General features: G+C 43.2%; 2 protein-coding genes across 5 annotated transcripts in view; one reads left to right on the top strand and one right to left on the bottom strand.

The window, feature by feature from the left end:
* The window catches only part of LOC110501876 (FERM domain containing 5a), a 174,633-nt gene that overhangs the window by 24,672 nt on the left and 123,612 nt on the right, over window positions 1–26,349 (bottom strand). The window lies entirely within an intron of this gene.
* Window positions 654–26,150, top strand: blm (BLM RecQ like helicase). Of its 4 annotated transcripts, none has more exons than XM_090206845.1 (22): window positions 657–1,004; window positions 7,921–7,981; window positions 8,072–8,723; window positions 10,302–10,437; window positions 15,808–15,917; window positions 16,030–16,162; window positions 16,277–16,998; window positions 17,132–17,308; window positions 17,488–17,606; window positions 17,708–17,821; window positions 17,918–18,016; window positions 18,104–18,252; window positions 18,374–18,480; window positions 18,580–18,740; window positions 18,845–19,040; window positions 19,230–19,420; window positions 19,591–19,735; window positions 19,828–20,027; window positions 20,196–20,391; window positions 20,542–20,664; window positions 20,826–21,042; window positions 25,643–26,150. In XM_090206845.1, the coding sequence occupies exons 1-22, from the start codon at window positions 910–912 to the stop codon at window positions 25,851–25,853; spliced, it is 4,314 nt and encodes a 1,437-aa protein (XP_090062971.1). In that variant the 5' UTR covers window positions 657–909; the 3' UTR covers window positions 25,854–26,150. The 4 variants fall into 4 exon arrangements, with proteins under 4 accessions (XP_021427072.2, XP_021427063.2, XP_090062971.1 ...); XM_021571402.3 differs by having other exon boundaries at window positions 665–1,004; window positions 15,787–15,917; XM_021571397.3 differs by having other exon boundaries at window positions 654–1,004; window positions 7,921–8,723.

The raw sequence follows: 26,349 nt of genomic DNA, 5'->3' as shown, positions 1-26,349 counted from the left end.
TGAACTGAAATAAGTGCTGATACTGATTTTGGGTAATGGTACTGTTTACATTTAGGTGCAGGAGCCCCACAATACATGAGCTAACATTCTATAAGAGGAACAGGAGTTAGAAAATGCAAGGTGCCGGTACTCAGCTTCAGTGACCTGCCCAAGTCAAGCACTGCTTAAATATATGGGTACGATGCAAAACTACTTGTTTACTGTTCTAATTACATTGTTAATTAGGTTATAATAGCAGTAAGGCACTTTGGGGGTTTGTGGTATATGGTTAAAATACTATGGCTAAGGGGCTGTAACCAGGGACTCCGCATTGCGTCATGCGTAAGAACAATAAATCAAATGTATTTATAAAGCCCTTTTTACATCAGCCAATGTCACAAAGTGCTATACAGAGACCCAGTCTAAAACCACAAACTAGAAGCAATGCAGATTAGAAGCATGGTGGCTAGTAAAAACTCCCTAGAAAGGCCAGAACATAGGAAGAAACCTAGAGAGGAACCAGGGTCTGAGGGGTGGCCAGTCCTCTTCTGTCTGTATTGGCCATATACCACACACACTCGGGCCTTATTGCTTAAATACTGTATATTCCTTTCTGCATGTAGCCAGATAGCTTTTCTATCTTTGACTACATTTCCCATGATAACCAGACCCGTGACAGGAAATCAGTTTCTGAACCAATGGAAAGCATTTAGTCAAAACGGCGCTAAAACACGTTAACAGACTTGACTCTTTGCCTTTGGTTGCTGAATTTATTTATTTTTGTCAATTAGCTATAGCTAGGTAGACAACGTTTTATTTTATAGACCACGACAATAATACATCCACAGACTGCACAAGTGGTGTTTCGCGAAATAACAAGACTAGCCAGTTATTATGAATGCTAATGTTGAGACGCTAGCCTAGCTGATAATGTCCAGTCTTCCTCAAAATAATTTGAAGGAACAACTCGAGAGACATAGCAATGCTGCTCAGAGAAAACTGTCGTTGTCTAAACCAAAACCAGGGTAAGTATCTTGTTTGTCCAGCTGGAGTCGTATGACGTTAGCTAGCTAGCTACCTGTTAGCTCTGGTCCTGGGAGATCCGGGCGGCCTTCTTCAACGCTCTGTTGGACCGATTTGGTTCTGTGACCGGCTTCATTCGTTACTCACAAAAAATGATGTATGTATGTTATAATGCTGATGGACTATCCTATTTATGCGCAAGCTGTCGTTTTTTATTTTAGTTTTATTTCACCTTTATTTAACCAGGTAAGCTAGTTGAGAACAAGTTCTCATTTGCAACTGCGACCTGGCCAAGATAAAGCATAGCAGTTCGACACATACAACAACACAGAGTTACACATGGAATGAACAAAACATACAGTCAATAATATAGTAGAAAAAAAGAAAACAAAGTCTATATACAGTTAGTGCAAATTAGGTCAAATAAGGGAGTTAAGGCAATACATAGGCCATGGTGGTGAAGTAATTACAATATGGCAATTAAACACTGGAATGGTGGATGTGCAAGTAGAGATACTGTGGTGCAAAAGGAGCAAAATAAATAAATACAGTATGGGGATGAGGTAGATAGATGGGCTATGAACAGGTGCAGTGATCTGTGAGCTGCTCTGACAGCTGGTTCTTAAAGCTAGTGAGGGAGATGGGAATCTCCAGCTTCAGTGATTTTTGCAGTTCATTCCAGTCAGTGGCAGCAGAGAACTGGAAGGAAAGGTGACCAAAGGAGGAATTGGCTTTGGGGGTGACCAGTGAGATATACCTGCTGGAGCGTGTCCTACGAGTGGGTGCTGCTATGGTGACCAGCTGAGATAGGGTGGGGCTTTACCTAGCAGAGACTTGTAGATAACCTGTAGCCAGTGGGTTTGGCGACAAGTATGAAGCGAGTGCCAGCCAACGAGAGAGTACAGGTCGCAGTGGTGAGTAGTGTATGGGGCTTTGGTGGCAAAACGGATGGCACTGTGATAGACTACATCCAGTTTGCTGAGTAGAGTGTTGGAGGCTATTTTATAGATGACATTACCCAAGTCAAGGATTGGTAGGATGGTCAGTTTTACGAGGGTATGTTTGGCAGCATGAGTGAAGAAGGCTTTGTTGCGAAATAGGAAGCCGATTCTAGATAAAATTGTTGATTGGAGATGCTTAATGTGAGTCTGGAAGGAGAGTTTACAGTCTAGCCAGACACCTAGGTATTTGTAGTTATCCACGTATTCTAAGTCAGAGCTGTCCAGAGTAGTGATGCTGGATGGGCGGGCAGGTGCGGGCAATGATCGGTTGAATAGCATGCATTTAGTTTTATTTGCGTTTAAGAGCATTTGGAGGCCTCGGAAGGAGAGTTGTATGGAATTGAAGCTCGTCTGGAGGTTAGTTAACAAAGTGTCCAAAGAAGGGCCAGAAGAGTACAGAATGGTGTCGTCTGCGTAGAGGTGGATCAGAGAATCACCAGCAGCAAGAGCGATATCATTTTTGTATACAGAGAAGAGAGTCGGCCTGAGAATTGAACCCTGTGGCACCCCCATAGAGACTGCCAGAGGCCCTCGATTTGACACACTGAACTCTCAGAGAAGTAGTTGGTGAACCAGGCGAGGCAATCATTTGAGAAACCAAGGCTGTTGAGTCTGCCAATAAGAATGTGGTGATTGACAGAGTCGAAAGCCTTGGCCAGGTCGATGAATACAGCTGCACAGTAATGTCTTTTATCGATGGCGGTTATGATATTGTTAAGGACCTTGAGCGTGGCTGAGGTGCATCCATGACCAGCTCGGAAACCAGATTGCATAGCGGAGAAGGTACGATGTGATTCAAAATGGTCCGTAATCTGTTTTTTAACTTGGCTTTCGAAGACCTTAGAGATGCAGGGTAGGGTAGATATAAGTCTGTAGCAGTTTGGGTCAAGAGTGTCTCCCCCTTTGAAGATGGGGATGACCGCGGCAGCTTTCCTATCTTTGGGAATCTCAGATGATACGAAAGAGAGGTTGAACAGGCTAGTAGTAGGGGTTGAAACAATTTTTCCAGATTGTCTAGCCCGGCTGATTTGTAGGGGTCCAGATTTTGCAGCACTTTCAGAACATCAGCTATCTGGATATGGTTGTAGGAGAAATGGTGGAGGGTGCTGGGCAGTTGACCGGGGTAGGGGTAGCCATGTGGAAAGCATGGCCAACCGTTGAAAAATGCTTATTGAAATTTTCAATTATAGTGGATTTGTCGGTTGCAACAGTGTTTCCTAGCCTCAGAGCAGTGGGTAGCTGGGAGGAGGTGCTCTTATTCTCCATGGACTTTACAGTGTCCCAGAACTTTTTTGAGTTTGTACTGCAGGATGCAAATTTCTGTTTAAAAAAGCTAGCCTTCGCTTTCCTAACTGCCTGTGTATATTGGTTCCTTACTTCCCTGAGAAGTTGCATATCACGGGGGCTATTCGATGCTAATGCAGAACGAAACAGGATGTTTTTGTGCTGGTCAAGGGCAGACCGGTCTGGAGTGAACCAAGGGCTATATCAATTCCTGGTTCTACATTTTTTGAATGGGGCATTCCTATATTAAGATGGTGAGGAAGGCACTTTTAAAGAATAACCAGGCATACTCTACTGTCGGTATGAGGTCAATGTCATTCCAGGATACCCCGGCCAGGTCGATTAGAAAGGCCTGCTCGCAGAAGTGTTTTAGGGAGATTTTGACAGTGATGAGGGGTGGTCGTTTGCTCGCCGCCCCAATACGGATGCAGGCAATGAGGCAGTGATCGCTGAGATCTTGGTTGAAAACAGCAGAGGTGTATTTGGAGAGTGAGTTAGTTAGGATGATATCTATGAGGGTGCCCGTGTTCACGGATTTGGGGTTATATCTGGTAGGTTCATTGATAAGTTGTGTGAGATTGAGGGCATCAAGCTTAGATTGTAGGATGGCCGGGGTGTTAAGCATGTCCCAGTTTAGGTCACCTAGCATCACAAGCTCAGGAGATAGATGGGGGGCAATCAAATCACATATGGTGTCGAGGGCACAGCTGGGGGCAGAGGGTGGTCTGTAGCAAGCGGCAACGGTGAGAGACTTGTTCCTGGAAAGGTTCATTTTTAGAAGTAGAAACTCAAATGGTTTGGGTACAGACCTGGATAGTAAGACAGAGCTCTGCAGGTTATCTTTGCAGCAAATTGCAACACCGCCCCCTTTTGGCAGTTCTATCTTGTCGGAAAATGTTATAGTGAGGAATGGACATTTCAAGGTTTTTGGTGGTCTTCCTAAGCCATGATTCCGACACGGCTAGGACATCCGGATTGGTGGAGTGTGCTAGGGCAGTGAATAAAACAAACTTAGGGAGTTTCTAATGTTAACATGCATGAAACCAAGGCTTTTACGGTTGCAGAAGTCAACAAATGAGAGAGCCTGGGGGATGGGAGTGGAGGTTGACACTGCAGGGCCTGGATTAACCTCTACATCACCAGAGGAACAGGAGGAGTAGGATAAGGGTACGGCTAAAGGCTAACAGATCTGGACGCCTAGTATGTTCAGAACAGAGAGTAAAAGGAGCAGATTTCTGGGCACGGTAGAATATATTCAAGGCATGTACAGACATGTGAATACAGTGGGGGTAAACCTGTGCATATAGTGATAATGAAAGATATTTTATCTCTAGAAATAGCATTTAAACCAGGTGATGTCACTGCGTGTGTGGGAGGTGGAACTAAATTGTTAGCCGAGGCGTGTTGAGCAGTGCTAGAGGCTCTACAGTGAAATAAAACAATAGTTACTAACCAGAACAGCAATCGACATGGCATGGTGACGTTAGGGAAAGGCATGCGTAGCCGGGTGATCATACAAGTCCAGTGCGTGGCTTCAGGCAGCTAGCGGCACGGGGCTAGCAGGCTAACAGAAAGGCCTTAGAGGGATGATGCGACGGAGGAAAGTCTGTTGTGGCCTCCGTGCAGTTACATCTGCGGACGGATCAGCAGGGCTCCGTGTGGTAAACCAGGCCAATTGGCAAAATATGTATAGTGGCTGAAGAAATATGTCCGAAGGGCCTCTTAAGCCAATGTGCTTTAGATAGCTAGCAGGCCGCAGATTAGCGGCTGTGCGTTCAGGGGTCGTTAGCTTCTATAATTCCAGGTGGGGAATTTTTTTATCAAAAAAAAAAAAAAAAAAAAGCTGGTAAATTTAAAATGTTTTAGTAACGTCGTTGTGTGGTAGACTGGATACTCTGTCTGTTCCTTCCTAACCCTCGTTTGCAGCGGCTGTTGCTAACTCAACGGCTAGGAGGTATCACTTCTGTAGTGAATAAGAGTTCAACGTTCATACCATTCGCAACCAAAGCTCACGCTGATGTTGGCTTCGTTCTATAGTTATTATCTGAACCATTCTGACATCGGACCGTCGTCCTCGGAACAGGAGGTTATATTGTCGTCAAGGCTTTATATAGGAAGGGAGAGGAGGGCGTGTTTGAAAAGTTGTATAGCCCATGTCCCTTCACAGGGGCGGGCCACTGATTGAGCATAGCCCTAACTTATGAAACCCCAGATCTCACATTTTAGAAGCTAAAATCACATTTCATCCCATCACAAATTATTTCATATTCAAACATTTAAATTGAACAACAATTCCATGTGAATCCGATAACTCTGTGTAGACTTTCCACTGTAGAGTTTGTACTGTAGAGAATGTCTCAGATGACAACCGAACTGACATCATATTCATAAATTGGTCGCATTACCAGAATATACACTGCTCAAAAAAATAAAGGGAACACTAAAATAACACATCCTAGATCTGAATGAATGAAATATTCTTATTAAATACTTTTTTCTTTACATAGTTGAATGTGCTGACAACAAAATCTCACAAATGATCAATGGAAATCAAATTTATCAACCCATGGAGGTCTGGATTTGGAGTCACACTCAAAATTAAAGTGGAAAACCACACTACAGGCTGATCCAACTTTGATGTAATGTCCTTAAAACAAGTCAAAATGAGGCTCGGTATTGTGTGTGGCCTCCACGTGCCTGTATGACCTCCCTACAACGCCTGGGCATGCTCCTGATGAGGTGGTGGATGGTCTCCTGAGGGATCTCCTCCCAGACCTGGACTAAAGCATCCGCCAACTCCTGGACAGTCTGTGATGCAACGTGGCGTTGGTGGATGGAGCGAGACATGATGTCCCAGATGTGCTCAATTGGATTCAGGTCTGGGGAACGGGCGGGCCAGTCCATAGCATCAATGCCTTCCTCTTGCAGGAACTGCTGACACACTCCAGCCACATGAGGTCTAGCATTGTCTTGCATTAGGAGGAACCCAGGGCCAACCGCACCGGCATATGTTCTCACAAGGGGTCTGAGGATCTCATCTCGGTACCTAATGGCAGTCAGGCTACCTCTGGCGAGCACATGGAGGGCTGTGCGGCCCCCCAAAGAAATGCCACCCCACACCATGACTGACCCACCGCCAAACCAGTCATGCTGGAGGATGTTGCAGGCAGCAGAACGTTCTCCACGGCGTCTCCAGACTGTCACGTCTGTCACATGTGCTCAGTGTGAACCTGCTTTCATCTGTGAAGAGCACAGGGCGCCAGTGGCCAATTTGCCAATCTTGGGTGTTCTCTGGCAAATGCCAAATGTCCTGCACGGTGTTGGGCTGTAAGCACAACCCCCACCTGTGGACGTCGGGCCCTCATACCACCCTCATGGAGTCTGTTTCTGACCGTTTGAGCAGACACATGCACATTTGTGGCCTGCTGGAGGTCATTTTGCAGGGCTCTGGAAGTGCTCCTCCTGCTCCTCCTTGCACAAAGGCGGAGGTAGCCGTCCTTCTGCTGGGTTGTTGTCCTCCTACGGCCTCCTCCACGTCTCCTGATGTACTGGCCTGTCTCCTGGTAGCGCCTCCATGCTCTGGACACTACGCTGACAGACACAGCAAACCTTCTTGCCACAGCTCGCATTGATGTGCCATCCTGGATGAGCTGCACTACCTGAGCCACTTGTGTGGGTTGTAGACTCCGTCTCATGCTACCACTATAGTGAAAGCACCGCCAGCATTCAAAAGTGACCAAAACATCAGCCAGGAAGCATAGGAACTGAGAAGTGGTCTGTGGTCCCCACCTACAGAACCACTCCTTTATTGGGGGTGTCTTGCTAATTGCCTATAATTTCCACCTGTTGTCTATTCCATTTGCACAACAGCATGTGAAATTTAATGTCAATCAGTGTTGCTTCCTAAGTGGACAGTTTGATTTCACAGAAGTGTGATTGACTTGGAGTTACATTATGTTGTTTAAGTGTTCCCTTTATTTTTTTGAGCAGTGTAGTTCATTTCCCCCCACCTTCTGATGTTCCCAGAATCTCTATGTTAACCAAGAGTTTTGCAAATGTAACATCAGTAGGGTAAAGAGAGGAAAAAGGGTGAAAGAGGTATTTATGACTGTCATAAACCTACCCCCAGGCCAATGTCATGACACTACCAACCTTATTATAGTGCCAAAATTAAACATTTGTTCACAAAAAATATTGTTCTCGCATATTAGTGTTATTTAACACTGTAAATTAAAGGAATGAGATGTTTGGTGTGGAGTTTTCCTTTAATATTGTTTTTTTTTTTGTATTATTGATTTTTGTATTGTTGATATGTTATGGTAGATTAGTGTGTAATAACGTGTTATGTACTGTTTGATTTTATGTATCTGCGTAATCGTGATTGGACCCCAGGAAGAGTAGCTGCTGCCTTGGCATAAAATACAAAAGAAAAATTGGACCAGAGCTAGCTAGAAGTCGGTAGCCAGCAGAAATCTATGCACAATATAGTGACTAAAGTAGGTAGCTTTCCAGATAATGATTTTCTGGATAAGAGCGTCTGCTAAATTACTAAAATGTAAGAATTTTGTGGACATTGGAGCTACAAGTTTTCCTTGTAAAAAGTTAGCTATAATGACTTCACTTTTCTTTGCAGGACATTTTGTTTCAAAAAGAAGTCCACATCAGGTATCACCAAGGTGGAAGTTCACACTAAGGTAAACAGCTCAAATGGTTTAACAAACAGGAGTGTCAATGTTCCTCATGATAATGCAGTAATTAAACCTCCTTTGACGTTTTCAACCAAGCCCGAAAGACCTCTCGCCAAAATCAACTTCTCCTCAGTCAATCCCAAAAGCAAGTATGAAGCCATCAGTCCCTTTTCGGGGAGGAAACCCATCCCAGCTGTGTCTGCTGCAAAGATTTCCCCTGCTTTGACCAAATCTGATAGCTTGATCACAGGTAGCAATGGCAGCAAACCCACAGGACTTGATAGCTCTTTTGGTATTCCCCTGGACGGATGGGATGATTTTGATGACTTTGAAACCCCTGCCAAGGGCAAAAGTACTCTACCAAGCCCAGGGATCTCAGGTAGGAGTGCCAAGGTGACACCTGTTTCCAGTGTTGAACAATTGGATACTAACACACACAGATCAGACAAATATGTCCCTCTACGAGCGCTGAATACAAAGACCAACAGCCGTCACAGAAATAAGTGTAGTCTTGATGGGACAGAACAATGTACTCTCACAATGGAGGACTCACAAGATGCTTCGGAGTCTGCCAGTACTGCTCCAAGTGACAATCCCATCCAGGATCCAGCAGAGTGGGAGCACTGGGAGGTGGAGGATTCTCCCATTAAAATGGTTAGAAGACGACCTTCTGCTTCTCAAGCCAAGTCTGTGCTGAGTGACAGTGAAGATGAGAACATCACTGCACCCGGTCCAGTTGAAAAGATAGGTGAGTAGTACTCTTAAAATATAGCCTTGCTCAGGTCCAATTATCAGTGTCTCAGGTCCAAGTATTTTCCCTTTACACATTTATTGTAAGCTGGAGGTCACCTACTTAAAGGAAAACTACATCCCAAAACTGTTTCATGAGTGTATTGTTGATTTAGTCCCACAATGTTTTGCATATCAGCAATCACGTTTTCAAGATGTATAGCTTTCAACATACAGAAATTAGAGGTCGACCGATTAATCGGATTGGCCGAATAATGCCGATTTCAGGTTTCATATCAATCGGAAATTGGTATTTTCGGACACCGATTTTGCCGATTTTTATTTATTATTATTATTATTATTATTATATATTTTTTTTACGATTATTTCATTTTTTTACACCTTTTTTAATCTTTATTTAACTAGGCAAGTCAGTTAAGAACACATTATTGTTTTCAATGACGGCCTAGGAACGGTGGGTTAACTGCCTTGTTCAGGGGCAGAACGACAGATTTTCACCTTGTCAGCTCGGGGGATTCAATCTTAGTCAACTAGCCCAACGCAATAACGACCTGCCTCTCGTTGCACTCCACAAGGAGACTGCCTGTTACGCAAATGCAGTAAGCCAAGGTAAGTTGCTAGCTAGCATTAAACTTATAAAAAACAATAAATCATAATCACTAGTTAACTACACGTGGTTGATGATATTATCTAGCGTGTCCTGCGTTGCATATAATCTGACTGAGCATACAAGTATCTAAGTATCTGACTGAGCGGTGGAAGGCAGAAGCAGGCGCGTAAACATTCATTCAAACATTGCTTTCGGGTGTTTTGCCATGAGCTCTTCGTTGTACATCAATCATTGCGCTGTTTATGACTTCAAGCCTATCAACTCCCGAGATGAGGCTGGTGTAACCGAAGTGAAATGGCTAGCTAGTTAGTGCGCGCTAATAGCATTTCAAACGTCACTCACTCTGAGCCTGTGGTTGTTTCCCTTGCTCTGCATGGGTAACACTGCTTCAAGGGTTGTCGTTGTGTTCCTGGTTCGAGCCCAGGGAGGAGCGAGGAGAGGGACGGAAGCTATACTGTTACACTGGCAATACTAAAGTGCCTATAAGCAATCCAATAGTCAAAGGTTAATGAAATACAAATGGTATAGAGGGAAATAGTCCTATAATTCCAATAATAACTACAACCTAAAACGTCTTACCTGGGAATATTGAAGACTCATGTTAAAAGGAACCACCAGCTTTCATATGTTTTCATGTTCTGAGCAAGGAACTTAAACGTTAGCTTTCTTACATATCATGCACTTTTACTTTCTTCTCCAACACTTTGTTTTTGCATTATTTAAACCATACAGCTGGTATGATGCATTTTGCATCATTTGGTTCTGCGTTTTGTGTCATATCGGCTGTATCTTGAAAACATGCAAAACATTTTGGGACTATATTAACAATGGTCGAATAAAACATATACCAAAATATAGTTTTAGGGTGGAGTTTTATTTTAAGGATGAACATCTTGGCAGGGTGTTGATAAATAATTATGTCCGCATTGAAACGACATCAACTCATCTCCCAAAATGTTTCCGCAGATCATCAAAGTAAATGGAATGAGACAGATGTCATAGACCTTGATGACAAGTCCGAGCTAGGTGGAGACCTAGATTTCATCCCCCCTTCCCCAAGTCCAGAGGATTTCAGTCATTCTACTTCTACAAAGGAAACAAGGTAAGTTTCTGCTGTTCATGTGTACATTCATCTGTTGCATTTTAGTCTGATTATGTTTTACATTTTACATAGATGTATGACTTGAGAACTGATGGTGTGAATGCAATTGTCTTTATATGTTGTACAGCAAGCTATATAGTGTCTTCAGAAAGTATTCATACCCCTTGACTTATTCCACATTTTATTGTTACAGCCTGAATTCAAAATGGATGAAATAGATTTTTCTTCTCATCGATCTACACACAATTCCCAATAATGGTAATCAGGGAGGCAAACTAGTCACCTTTCAGGGGAAATTCGCAGTTTTGAATCCAAAATAGGTGACCTACGTGAGTCGTGTAAATCCGATTAGAAAAGTTTTCGGGGAGGGACTTTGGATGACTACTGGTTGTATGCGAATGAGTGATGCGCATTTGGAGCAATACTGGCTGTGTCCAAGGCACTGCCAATCGTTCACATAACAACAGAATGCAGCACATGGCTGAAGAGAGAAGAGACATCCGATGTGCTACTTACAGCATCAGCGCCCGTGTGTACTGGAAAGACAGCGGAAGAGTGGAAAGGCAGTTTGTATCCATAGGTTTGCCAGTTAACTTACAGCAGCGCGTCCCCTAAACGATAGTGAAGAGGTAGGTGAGAAGCCTGACCATGGAGACGGGGGTGAGAAGGTGATGAAGCGTACTTCATAAAAACAACTGGCATTTGGAAAGTTTTTGGTGAGGGAGGAAGTGTGGTTGAACAAGTACTGTTAGCATTGTTAATTTGATCCAGCTAGCAAGATACTTATTTGTTAGCTAGCCAGAGAAATGTTGACCAACATTAGCCAACTTATCTGAACAAATAATTGAGGCTATGGTGTGAAAATTAGCTGGCTAATAAAGTCAGACAGCTAACGTTAGCAAGCTAACGTTACAACGTCAGATGAGCTAACGTGGTAACCTGGTAACGTTATACAACTCCTTGCCGTTCCTCAAGATATATTATGTGTTAGTTGCTTACTGGACCCTGGCGATCTGTGAAATGTTAACTAGCTAATGAACTAACTGCTATCTGTGAACTCATGTGTTCCCTCTACAGTATGTGATTATACAGTCGTGGCCAAAGGTTTTGAGAATGACACACATTAATTTCCACAACATTTGCTGCTTCAGTGTCTTTAGATATTTTTGTCAGATGTTACTATGGAATACTGAAGTATAATTACAAGCATTTCATAAGTGTCCAAGGCTTTTATTGACAATTACATGAAGTTGATGCAAAGAGTCAATATTTGCAGTGTTGACCCTTCTTTTTCAAGGCCTCTGAAATCCGCCCTGGCATGCTGTCAATTAACTTCTGGGCCACATCCTGACTGATGGCAGCCCATTCTTGCATAATAAATGCTTGGAGTTTGTCAGAATTTGTGGCTTTTTGTTTGTCCACCTGCCTCTTGAGGATTGACCACAATTTCCCAATGGGATTAAGGTCTGGGGAGTTTCCTGGCAATGTTCCCCGAGCCACTTAGTTATCACTATTGCCTTATGGCAAGGTGCTCCATCATGCTGGAAAAGGCATTGTTCGTCACCAAACTATTCCTGAATGGTTGGGAGAAGTTGCTCTCGGAGGATGTGTTGGTACCATTCTTTATTCATTGCTGTGTTCTTAGGTAAAATTGAGTGAGCCCACTCCCTTGGCTGAGAAGCAACCCCACACATAAATGGTCTCTGGATGCTTTACTGTTGGCTTGACACAGGACTGCGCTCACCTTGTCTTCTCCGGACAAGCTTTTTCCGAATGCCCCAAACAATCGCAAAGGGGATTCATCAGAGAAAATGACTTTACCCCAGTCCTCAGCAGTCCAATCCCTGTAACTTTTGCAGAATATCAGTCTGTCCCTGATGTTTTTCCCGGAGAGAAGTGGCTTCTTTGCTGCCCTTCTTGACACCAGGCCATCCTCCAAAAGTCTTCGCCCCGCTGTGCATGCAGATGAACTCACACCTGCCTTCTGCCATTCCTGAGCAGGCTCTGTACTGGTGGTGCCCCGATCCCGCAGCTCAATCAACTTTACAAGACGGTCCTGGTGCTTACTGGACTTTCTTGGGCGCCCTGAAGCCTTCTGCACAACAATTGAACCGCTCTCCTTGAAGTTGTTATGATCCGATAAATGGTTGATTTAGGTGCAATCTTACTGGCAGCAATATCCTTGCCTGTGAACCCCTTTTTGTGCAAAACAATGGTGACTGCACGTCTTTCCTTGCAGGAAACTATGGTTGACAGGGGAAGAACAATGATTCCAAGCACCACCCTCCTTTTGAAGCTTCCAGTCTGTTATTCGAACTCAATCACCATGACAGAGATCTCCAGCCATGTCCTCGTCAACACTCACCTGTGTTAAAGAGAGAATCACTGACATGTCAGCTGGTCCTTTTGTGGCAGGGCTGAAATGCATTGGACATGTTTTTTGTGATTCAGTTCATTTGCATGGCAAAGAGGGACTTTGCAATTCATCTGATCACTTCATAACATTTTGGAGTATATGCAAATTGCCATCATACAAACTGAGGCAGCAGACTTTGGGGGTCACAAGCATTCTATTATAAAGGCTGTCATGGCTAACTGCAATATTCAGGCATTTTCTCAAGACTTGTGTGTCATTTGCAGTAAAGTCTATGCAACAAATAACATTGGATTGCTTTCTTTACATTTTTTAGCTGTGAGTTAGGTTCACATTAGCCACTCTTTTTTTTTTACACAGACTGATCATATTCTTTGTTGTTTAAATAGTTAACCCTTGTGTAGTCTTAACATTCTGTATACTCCCCTTGTCCTAAGGGTCAAAAATGACCCGCCTTCTCTAAACCCCTAAAATAAAGCAGCTTAATTTAATTTTAAACCCCAAATCTATTTTGCATGAAGAAGCAACCTATCATTCATCACAAACTTTGTGAATATCAGGGTTTTCCCTCTTCACAATGCAGAAAGACTACATTTAATCAGTGGACACCACTCATTTCTATTATAACACACCTGTCATAATTGTTTTCTTTACTAAAGTAGAGGATTATTATTGTTTGAGGTACTGCATAGGTCTAAACATACATCTTTTAGAAAGAGATAGCACTTGTGTAGCAGAAATGTGCAGAAATAAGTTTTGAATGCATTTTATTGATGGGAAACAATAACTCTTGAATGTTTTTGGCAACAAAGTGATATTTTCTTATACAGTACAATGAGGAATTCAACTACAAAATACTAGTCTTCTCCCATTTTTTTTAAACCATTGCCCCCACCCACAAGGTGTATAAACAACAACAATAAAATAAGATAATAGATACAAAACAAAAACATGAAGAACATAAATAAAATCAATCAACTCTAATTAGCACATGTAGGACAGTATGCAAGTGTGTGTGCATGGACTTTACATATGTATTTCTCACATGTGCAGGAAATAGTATTTATTTTACAGTCCTTCTTTGGGTGGCAGAATTTTGCTGCAGCCTCAGGTGGATCAGGACAAGATTCAGCCCCACAGAGGCTGCTGTGCGGGGGAGGTGCTCCCTTCTTTGAATGTGTGGGGTTACAAGTGCCTTTCCCAGCTGCTCCAGGAACACCCTCCTCTTGTTCCGCTTATCAGACATCCAGGTAAGGTTGAACTTGTTCCATATCACGAAGGCATTGTATGAGGACACATCACTGGTGTTATGGAAGATGACCAGGGGCCAGCGGGCAGTCATCCTGCAGCTGTAAGTTCCAATCATCTTGTCCAGGTTGTCCACGCCTCCTTTGTTGTGGTTGTAGTCCAGGATGATGGCTGGCTTCCTGTCCTCACGATCACTGATCTAAGCTGTTTATGCAGTGTGCTCAGGAGGACCATACTTGTTCCTCTTTGGGAGGTAAGAAACTGGAGTGGTGGTGAAGGCAAACTTTGGTGAGAAGACCTCTCTCCTCCTTGTTGCGAGGCATGCAGGGGGGAGATCAGGTTTGTTCTTTCTAACTGCCAACCATGGTGATCTTCTTCATTACTTGCTGGCTGAGTTAAATCAGTAGCATATTCTCAATTTCTTATCATGTGTGTGTTTATGGTGAGTAAATTATTTTAGAACTACCGGGTCAAAAATGACCCTAAGACAATCTTTGTACCCTGGTGGTGTACAGCTTTCATGGAAATATGAACAAAGACAATGTTTTACTTTTTCTAATGTTGGGGTCACTCTAAGAAACGTCATCTCATTTCAAGTTGGAAAAAAAGATCACTTGGGGGTTTTCTCTGCTGTTAAACATAGTGGCGGGTCATTTTTGACACTTAAAACAACACAAGGGTTAACCTGCATTTCCCCCTAGCAGGGATTTTTTTGCATGTTGTAGTGCTCAAAAAAAGTGTCACCTTTTTGGGCCCTCACCAATTTGCATCCCTGGGAAATGTGAAAACATGTTTTATACATTTTTGTAAATGTATTGAACATGAAATACAGTTCTCATTTACATAAGTATTCACACCCCTGAGTCAATACTTTGTAGAAGCACCTTTGGCGGCGATTTTAGCTTGGAGTCGTCTTGGAAATGTCTATCAGCTTTGCACATCTGGATTTGGAGATCTTCTCCCATTCTTCCTTGCATATTTTCTCAAGCGCTGTTAAGTTTGATGGGGAGTGGCGGTGAACAGCAATCTTCAAATCTTTCCACAGATGTTCAGTGGGATTCAAGTCTTGGCTTTGGCTGTGCCACTCAAGAACCTTCATATCCTTGTTCTTAAGCCATTCCAGCATTGGTTTGGCTGTATGCTTGGGGTCATTGTCCTGTTTGAATGTAAATCTTCGCCTGAGTCTGGGTACTTCCATATTTAATTTCCCAATGATGGAGACCACTGTCTTCTTGGAAACTTTCACCACTTTAGAAATAGTTTTATACCCTTCCTCAGATATATGCCTCATCGTAATTCTGTCTTGGAGATCTACGGACAGTTCCTTGGACTTCATGGTATAGTTTCTGCTCTGTGATACTGTGGGACCTTATATAGACAGGTGTTTCTTTCTAAATAATGTCCAAACAATTGAATTGGCCACAGGTGGACTCCAATCAAGTTGTAGTGACATCAAGGATGATCAATGGTAATTGGATGCAACTGAGCTCAATTTGGAGTCATAGTAAAGGGGTGTGAATACTTATGTAAATAGATTTCTGTATTTCATTTTTATATAAATTATCAAACATTTCTGACAATATGTTTTCACTTTGTCATAGGGTATTGTGTGTAGATGATGGGTGAGAAAATAAAATCAATTTTGAATTCAGGCTGTAACACAGCAAAATGTGGAATAAGTCGAAGGGTATGAATACTTTCTGAAGGCACTGTCTCTACTTGGTAAGCGTTGTTTATGATCACAACAGATTGAAGTCAGCTGGCTCTGCAGTCCGTAAAGACATCAGTCCTGAATCAACAAGAGGGTCAGTGTCGAGCCTGCAAAGAATGTCTGATGGTCCTCTGAAAGAAAGAAAAGGTGAATAACATGGGTTATGTTTAAGCCAGATGTTTTGGTATGTTTTTATAATTCCAGTGAACATTGCATATAATTCTCTTGTATTGAGTCCTTGTTTTATTTGTCCCTTTAGTCACCAATCCAAAGTCTGAAGATCAGCTCTTGAGTATCATGGAGTCCATCTGTGCTCTGGTGGATTCCATCCCTGATCATGAACTATTAGGCCTGTCCTGTGGGACAGAGCTCTTACTGCAGCGGGCTCATAGGTAATTCATTTAATCTGAGCTATTTTATATGGGACAACTACTGTAGATTAATTTTCAGCTGTACTACTGTGACATCTATTAATCTGTTAGCCATATCACCCTTTTTACCATCAGGAAAAGGATAATTGCTGCTGGCAGCAGTGACACATCTTTAAGGACACAACAGCCAGACAGCACTGTCTTGGAATCCAGATTCAGTGAAAAGACTACTTTTTCCTTTGCTACTCCAAGTGTCATGTCTTCCACCACTTGCCTGCCCAAGGGTAAAGGAGATTCTTCCATGAAAGCCCTTCCCTTCAGGAGGTCCTCAGTCATATCTGTGGACTACGACAGTAGTGTTTTTGAGGACTCTGACTGTATGATCAATGTTCAGACTCCAGGCATCTCTTGGAGACCCAGCACTCAGGAAAATCCTATTTTCACTAGAGACAAGAAGAAAGCATCCACAACAGGCCAAAGTAATTGTGACTCTCCATCGAATTACAGTATCTTCAAAAAACAAATTGGTGATGTGGCTCAGTCAAATTTCTTCTTCTCACCGAAGAGCCCGGCAGCTGCTGTACAAATGACTGGGGAGAGCAGTACCCAAGCCTCTGTGGCACAAGCCCCAGTAGTTACGGAGCCAGACGATTTCTTCATTGATGACTTTGACATAGATGACTTCAATGATTCAGATATCCCTGATTACTTTGAACCCCCAAGCTCCTCAGCGTCAAGGCAGGACTCCAGTTCTATCTCTAAAGCGGTGCGTGAGGGAGGACCAAGTACATCAACATGGCAGAAGAAACCAGCTACACCAGCTCCTGTGGCCAAGCCTCCTAAAATCACCTCTCCTGGCAAGTACATTCATTATAGGGCAGCCTTGAGATTGGATTATTCCTTCTACTAAACAAAGGTTTTTTAGTTTTTCTTACTTGGATTACTTGGTCTGTAGCTCAGACAGACTCATGTTTATCTAATAATTTGCAGAGCCCACATACAGAAACCCTGCTCACGATCGCTTCAGAGGCTTCAACTTCCCCCACTGTCCAGAGATGATGAAGATTTTCCACAAGCGCTTTGGTCTCCATCAGTTCCGATTCAATCAGTTGGAAGCCATTAATGCTACGTTGTTAGGTGAAGACACATTTGTCCTGATGCCAACAGGTGAGTGGGGAATCAATGCCAATTGTAATATTGTTGTACACAACAAGTGCCTTTTAATGCATTGATTCAAATAACTCAAACTGACTTTGCAGATATGTAATATTTAGTAGGTATGAACAGAAAATGTTGATTAGATAATGTAATGTGCTGGATGTGTTTTGTTATTTCCTGTTTTTCAGGAGGGGGTAAAAGTCTTTGCTACCAGCTGCCGGCCTGTGTGTGTGCAGGAGTCACTGTGGTCATCTCACCACTGAAATCACTCATTGTAGACCAGGTCCAGAAACTCACTACTCTGGATGTAAGTTTTCTACATACTGCTCACAGTGCGAAGTATGAAATGTACACATTCTTGCCACCCTATGCTTGGAATGTGTTTCTAATATCCTTGCATGTTTTTAGATTCCCGCCACAAGTTTGTCTGGTGAGAAGACTGACAGTGAAGCAGCCAGGATCTACTTGCAGCTGTCCAAGAAGGACCCCATAATTAAATTGCTCTATGCAACTCCTGAAAAGGTGAGAACTAAATCATTTAACCAGTAATGCTGTTATCAACCTCTTCTAATGGGAAATGCTATATTCAGACCTGTTTTTCAATCTGTTTTCCTCCAGGTGTGTGCGAGTGGCAGGATGATCAGTGCCCTTCAGAACCTGTATGAGAGAGGTCTTCTAGCACGCTTTGTCATTGATGAGGCTCACTGCGTCAGTCAGGTAGGTTCCTATATGTGATGCCTTATCTGGTCTAATGTTAGGTGTTAGAGGGAGACGGTGAACCTGATGCCCTGTTGTTTCTCTCAGTGGGGCCATGACTTCCGGCCAGACTATAAGCGGATGCACGAGCTGCGGCAGAAGTTCCCCAAAGTGCCGATCATGGCCCTGACCGCCACTGCCACCCCCCGCGTCCAGAAGGACATCCTCAATCAGTTGCAGATGACCCAGCCTCAGGTGTATGTGCTCTAAGACGTGCCTTACCTGGGAAAAAACACCAGTGCAGTTGTAGTATTGTCGTATGCAAACATACAGCAGCTGTTTGTATGAATGTTCCTCATGGTGTCATTTCTCTTTCAGGTTTACCATGAGCTTCAACAGAAACAACCTCAAATATGCTGTGTTACCCAAGAAACCCAAGAAGGTAGATGAGGACTGCATTGACTGGATCAAGAAGAATTATCCACGTTAGTGTTCTCCCTCACTTGGTCAGAGGTTTTTAAAGCTAGTGGAATTAAGTGTTTTGAGGACTGGGATCATGACTGGTTTTTACTCCTTGTGTGTAGGTGATTCTGGCATTGTGTACTGCCTGTCCCGTAATGACTGTGACAACATGGCTGACAGTCTTCAGAGAGCTGGTATACTAGCGCTAGCCTACCATGCAGGCATCAATGACAAAGACAGAGAATATGTACAGACCAAATGGATCAATCAGGATGGCTGCCAGGTGAGGTGATTTTAACAGATGTTTACACGTTAATGTCACTAACCACCTTCATACTACTTGAGCTATCATTAACCCAGGGTTAATGTTGTATCCCTGTCCTCCAGGTCATGTGTGCCACCATAGCCTTCGGCATGGGCATCGACAAGCCTGATGTGCGCTATGTGATCCACGCCAGTCTCCCCAAGTCAGTAGAGGGCTACTACCAGGAGTCAGGCAGAGCAGGCAGGGACGGAGAGATCTCTCACTGCATCCTCTTCTACTCCTACTCTGACGTCATCCGCATCAAGAGAATCCTCACCAGTACAGATCTGAATTTTGACTATATAGACTTACAACTAATAGTCTGCAATTTTGTATGGGTTATATATCACATCACGTATTGGAACATTTCCATGGAGGTATGGAAAGCTCTATGGATGATGTCTAAAATCCTGTATGTCAAAGTGTGAAAGTGATATTGAGAAAATGTCCACTCTGTTTTGATCACAGTGGACAAAGATGGAAACCACCATACTAAAGCCACTCACTTGAACAATCTGCACAGTATGGTACATTTCTGTGAGAACGTGATGGACTGCCGAAGGATACAGTTGCTGGCTTACTTTGGAGAGCACAAGTTCAACCCAGGCTTCTGCAAGGAACACCCTGATGTCATCTGTGACAACTGTGCCAGACCCAATGTAAGAGTTAACCCTTGATAATAAACCCATAATTACTATTAACCTTTTCCTTGACTCAGCACTTGTTCTATTTCACTGCAGTGTTTTTACAGCTATGTGGTTATAATGTTTCATGTTTGAATTTGAAATGTTTCTATTTAGTCAAACTGGTTGTTGTTTTTCACTTTCAGCAATACAAAGCAAGAAACGTGACTGAAGATGTGAAGAAGATTGTGAGATTTGTCCAGGAGAATTGTGAAAAAGTTGGCTCCAGATACAGCAAATCTGCGAACCAAAACCGACTGACTCTGAACATGTTGGTGGACATCTTCTTGGGTAACCAGTAAATTAGAGCACCACTTAATTGAATGATTAAAAATGACTATGTTTAGTGTTTCTGAGAGAAACTCAACAATGCTTTCTGACAGGTGCTAAAACCGCCCGTGTCCAGTCAGGGATGTTTGCGATCGGAAAGGCTTACTCCAAACACAACGCTGACCGGCTTTTCAAGAAGCTGGTTCTGGATCACCTTCTGGTGGAGGACCTGTACATCACAGCCAACAGCCAGGCAGTGGCCTACATCTCTGCTGGACCCAAAGCGATCAATGTCCTCGGGGGACACATGCAGGTGAGCTTACACACCACACATTATATTGGTCCATAAACTTAGTTCTCATTCGATACGTCAACAACTGTTGTGAACGTGTTCTGTCATTCGTTATTAGCTTCACATATTTAGTTATGTTTGTGAGATCCCTGCAGTAGAAATGGGGACAGTTATTTTTCCTTGTCCTAGGTGGAGTTCTATGAGACCGAGAGTGCCTCTAGCATCAGGAAGCACAAAACTGCTGTGGCCAAGGATGTCTCCAAGAGCGAGGAGATGGTCCAGAAGTGTCTGCAGGAGCTCACTGATCTGTGCAAGAGGCTGGGCAAAGTCTTTGGCATTCACTATTACAACATCTTCTCCACTGCCACCCTGAAGATGATAGCCGGTGAGTGCTGAGAGCATACACCACTATTTAGACTTGTTGTATTTCATTCATGTTCATATTCCTTTCTAGACCAAGCAAGTGTTTACCTAACATTATATTGGTAGACTTCCAATAACCAGCCGTTGTTGTAAAACTGTTTCCTTCTCCCAGAGACGCTGTCGGCCGACCCGGATGTGCTGCTGACGATTGATGGTGTGACGGAGGACAAACTGGAGAAGTATGGAGCAGATGTCATCGCGCTTCTGCAGAAATACTCTGAGTGGAAGCTACCTGGTGAGTGACCATACTGGGGAAAGCATGTCCTACACAACTCGATAATACTGGATTTCATATGTTCATGTTCCTACTCAGCGATATCTGTGCCCTGCTGTGTTGGACCTGTAGTGTAGTTGGTTTGTGTTAATATGTGTCTGTCTGACTGAACCCCTCTGCAGTGGAGGAGCAGTCTGACACAACTGAAGGAAGCTCCACTATGGCATGGATAGACACAAGGAGAGGCCGCGGAGACGACGAGGAGGACTGTTATGAGGACGACGCTGGATCTTCCAGTTATTTCAACAGTAACAACGGCAGAGGAGCGAAAAGGAAAAAGGCTCCCGCCTTCAAGAAATCCAAAAAGAGAAAAGGATATACAAACTCCAACTCTAAAGGGTTAGTGTTATGTGTCAAATGTCAAATCTTATATTCAGTCATATACAGTGACGAGTGAAAGTTTACACACCTGCTTATGAGTACAGTCTTCACATTTTGCTGCCTTAAAATTACATCTAAAAGGATTACATTTTATTAATACAGTACCAGTCAAAAGTTTGGACACCTACTCATTCAAGGCTTTTTCTTTATTTTACTATTTTCTTTATTTTACTATTTTATGTAGAATATAGATGACATCAAAACTATGAAATAACACACATGGAATCATCTAGTAACCAAAAAAGTGTTTAACAAATCAAAATAGATTTTAGATTCTTCACCCTTTGCCTTGACGATAGCTTTGCACACTTTCAGCAGAAGGCTGTGGCAGCCATGCTGGTTAAGTGTGCCTTGAATTCTAAATAAATCAGACAGCGTCACCAGTAAAGCACCATCACACTACTTCCTCCATGCTTCATAGTGGGAACCACACATGCGGAGATCATCCGTTCACCTACTGGTGTTAACTTAAAATGACACAACTAGGTTCCAGTTAAACAACGTTTACTAAACCCTATTTCCACAATACATGGTTGCCATTGCACTCAGGTAATGGCAACCCCCGCGCAGGCATACTAATAAGAGTGATGGCGCCGTGATAGGGATACTTAATACATGTACTTAACAGTTGGAACCACAAATCTCACATTTGGACTCATCAGACCAAAGGACAGATTTCCACCGGTCTGATGTCCATTGCCCGTGTTTCTTGACACAAGCAAGTCTTTTCTTTTATTGGTGCCCTTTTGTGGTGGTTACTTTGCAGCAAAGACCATGAAGGCCTGATTTCACGCAGTCTCCTCCGAACAGTTGATGTTGAGATGTGTCTTTTACTTGAACTCTGAAGCATTTATTTGGCCTGCAATTTCTGAGGCTGGTAACTCCAATGAACTTATCCTCTGCAGCAGAAGTAACTCTGGGTCTTCCTTTCCAGTGGCGGTCCCCATGTGAATGCCAAGAGTGTGCAAAGCTGTCATCAAGGCAAAGGGTGGCTACTAAAATATATGTAGATTTTGTTTTAAACACTTTTTTTGGTTACTACATGGTTCCATGTGTTATTTCAGTTTTAATGTCTTCACTATTATTCTACAATGTAGAAAATAGTAAAAATAAAGAAAACCCTTGAATGAGTAGGTGTGTCCAAACTTTGACTGGCACTGTGTGTAATAATTTAATATATATATATATATATATATACACACACAGTTGAAGTCGTAAGTTTACATAAACTTAGGTTGGAGTCATTTAAAACTCGTTTTTCAACCACTCCACAAATTTCTTGTTAACATACTATAGTTTTGGCCAGTTCGATTAGGACATCTACTTTGTGCATGACAAGTCATTTTCCAACAATTGTTTACAGACAGATTATTTCACATATGTCTGAGGCCTTCTGCTTAGGATTCAAACCTGTCACCTATTTTTGTTCTTAAAAACATGTCTTTAACACATGTCTGTAACACAATTGCAGTGAGTCAAGTTTACATACGCTAAGTTGACTGTGCCTTTAGCTTGGAAGATTCCAGAAAATGTCATGGCTTTAGAAGATTCTGATAAGCTAATTGACATCATTTGAGTCAATTGGAGGTGTACCTGTGGATGTATTTCAAGGCCTACCTTCAAACTCAGTGCCTCTTTGCTTGACATCATGAGAAAATCAAAATAAATCAGCCAAGACCTCAGAAAAAACAATGTAGACCTCCACAAGTCTGGTTCATCCTTGGGAGCAATTTCCAAACGCCTGAAGGTACCACGTTCATCTGGACAAACGGTAGTACGCAAGTATGAACACCATGGGACCACGCAGCCGTCATACCGCTCAGGAAGGAGACGCTTTCTGTCCTAGAGATGAACGTACTTTGGTGCGAAAAGTGCCAATCATTCCCAGAACAACAGCAAAGGACCTAGTGACAATGCTGGAGGAAACCGGTACAAAAGTATCTATATCCACAGTAAAACGATTCCTATATCGACATGACCTGAAAGGCTGCTCAGCAAGGAAGCCACTGCTCCAAAACCGTCATAAAAAAAGGCAGACTGCGGTTTGCAACTGCACATGGGGACAGATTGTACTTTTTGGAGAAATGTCCTCTGGTCTGATGAAACAAAAACTGCTTGCCCATAATGACCAGTGTTATGTTTGGAGGAAAAAGGGGGAGGCTTGCAAGCCAAAGAACACCATCCCAACCATGAAGCACGGCTTTGGCAGCATTATGTTGTGGTGGGTGCTTTGCTACATGAGGGACTTGTGCACTTCACAAAATAGATGGCATCATGAAGGAAAATTATGTGGATATATTGAAGCAACATCTCAAGACATCAGTCAGGAAGTTTAAACTTGGTCGCAAATTGGTCTTCCAAATGGACAATGACCCCAAGCATAGTCAAGGTATTTGAGTGGCCATCACAAAGCCTTGACCTCAATCCTACAGAGAATTTGTAGGCAAAACTGAAAAAGCATGTGCCAGCAAGGAGGCCTACAAACCTGACTCAGTTACACCAGCTCTGTCATGAGGAATGGGCCAAAATTCACCCAACTTATTGTGGGAAGCTTGTGGAAGGCTACCTGACACGTTTGACCCAAGTTAAACAATTTTAAGGCAATGCTACCAAATACTAATTGAGTGTATGTAAACCTCTGACCCACTGGAAATAAAAGCTGAAATGAATCATTCTCTCTACTATAATTCTGACATTTCACATTCTTAAAATAAATTGGTGATCCTAACTGACCTAAAACAGGGAATTGTTACTAGGATTAAATGTCAGGAATTGTGAAAAACTGAATTTAAATGTGTTTTGCTAAGGTGTATGTAAACTTCCGACTTCAACTGTACATGTGTTTTTTCAAATGAATTCTAGCGATATTCTATATACACTGCTCAAAAAATTAAAGGGAACACTAAAATAACACATCCTAGATCTGAATGAATGAAAGATTTTTATTAAATACTTTTTTATTTACATACAGTGGGGCAAAAAAGTATTTAGTCAGCCACCAATTGCTTAAGTTCTCCCACTTAAAAAGTAATTTTCATCATATGTACACTTAGTTGAATGTGCTGACAACAAAATCACACAGAAATGATCAATGGAAATCAAATGTATCAACCCATGGAGGTCTGGATTTGGAGTCACACTCAAAATTTAAGTGGTAAACCGCACTACAGGCTGATCCAACTTTGATGTAATGTCCTTAAAACAAGTCAAAATGAGGCTCAGTAGTGTGTGTGGCCTCCACGTGCCTGTATGACCTCCGTACAACGCCTGGGCATGCTCCTGATGAGGTGGCGGATGGTCTCCTGAGGGATCTCCTCCCAGACCTGGACTAAAGCATCCGCCAACTCCTGGACAGTCTATGGTGCAATGGAGCGAGACGGATGGAGCGAGACATGATGTCCCAGATGTGCTCAATTGGATTCATTGCATGCATTTGGAGGAACCAAGGGCCAACCGCACCAGCATATGGTCAAGGGGTCTGAGGATCTCATCTCGGTACCTAATGGCAGTCAGACTACCTTAGGCGAACACATGCTGGGCTGTGCGACCCCCCCCCCCAAGGAAATGCCACCCCACACCATGACTGACCCACCACCAAACTGGTCATGCTGGAGGATGTTGCAGGCAGCAGAACGTTCTCTACGGCGTCTCCAGACTGTCACGTCTGTCACATGTGCTCAGTGTGAACCTGCTTTCATCTGTGAAGAGCACAGAGCGCCAGTGGCGAATTTGCCAATCTTGGTGTTCTCTGGCAAATGCCAAACGTCCTGCACGGTGTTGGGCTGTAAGCACAACCCCCACCTGTGGACGTCAGGCCCTCATACCACCCTCATGGAGTCTGTTTCTGACCGTTTGAGCAGAAACATGCACATTTGTGGCCTGCTGGAGGTCATTTTGCAGGGCTCTGGCAGTGCTCCTCCTGCTCCTCCTTGCACAAAGGCGGAGGTACCGGTCCTGGTGCTGGGTTGTTGCCCTCCTACGGCCTCCAACACGTCTCCTGATGTACTGGCCTGTCTCCTGGTAGCGCCTCCATGCTCTGGACACTACGCTGACAGACACAGCAAGCCTTCTTGCCACAGTTCGCATTGATGTGCCATCCTGGATGAGCTGCACTACCTGAGCCACTTGTGTGGGTTGTAGTCTCCGTCTCATGCTACCACTATAGTGAAAGCACCGCCAGCATTCAAAAGTGACCAAAACATCAGCCAGGAAGCATAGGAACTGAGAAGTGGTCTGTGGTCCCCACCTGCAGAACCACTCCTTTATTGGGGGTGTCTTGCTAATTGCCTATAATTTCCACCTGTTATCTATTCCATTTGCACAACAGCATGTGAAATGTATTGTCAATCAGTGTTGCTTACTAAGTGGACAGTTTGATTTCACAGAAGTGTGATTGACTTGGAGTTACATTGTGTTGTTTAAGTGTTCCCTTTATTTTTTTGAGCAGTGTACCTGCAACTGTATATTTTAGTTATTTCATGCCAGACTTTGATTCAGAATACTATCTGGCATCTACATTTACCCGTTTCATTCTCTGCACTCCTGTCTCTTGGTGTAGGAAGTACAGCAACAATGGGTCGTGGACAGGGTCCAACTCCAGAGGTGGATCTAAAGGCCGGGGGTCAGCAGCAGGACGTGCGTCAGCAGCAGGGCGGGGCTCTAGGCCTTCAGCAGCAGGCCCAGTGGGGAGGAGGCCCGGCTTTATGGCGCTCCCCACACCACAAACAAACAGCCGGCCATTCCTCAAACCAGCCTTCTCTGTACTGTAGGAGTATAACTCCTGGCCATACCTGGAGTCTAACAGAGGGATTTTGGAGTAGCAAGGAAACTCCTAGTTAGTAGAGGATTTGAGACTGGGGTTCAATTTGATTCCAATTTACTTGTAAATGATTTACTTGTTTCATTTTAACTGTTGCACGAATGTGTGTTTCTGTACAGCGTCTTCAATAGTCTTAGTTTTTTTTTCACTGGATTATCACTGTTTGTTTGCTTCTTTAGCAGTATTTCTTATCCATTCTGATGTGAAGTTTTCCACTTTTAATAAAGGCTCATAAATTATTCCTAAATGTGATACTGCTTTAAACTGTTTTCTGGAAAAGGTAAACGTGGGAAATTGTGTTGATTTGTTTTGAACCACGCCCTTAATACTGTACTTCCATTTACCCAAAAGCATGGAATGTGTAATGTTCCCTGTAGATGGCACTATATAATCTGAGCTATAGAAAAAAGTGTAATTTGCATTGAAGAGCCATAAACCACAAGAAG

Source organism: Oncorhynchus mykiss, chromosome 2 (assembly GCF_057628025.1).
Source record: "Oncorhynchus mykiss isolate SJ-2025 chromosome 2, ASM5762802v1, whole genome shotgun sequence".
In the NCBI taxonomy this organism is placed as follows: Eukaryota; Metazoa; Chordata; class Actinopteri; order Salmoniformes; family Salmonidae; genus Oncorhynchus; species Oncorhynchus mykiss.
The sequence above is the reverse complement of the archived record's forward strand: the minus strand, read 5'-3'. Positions and strand labels throughout refer to the sequence as shown.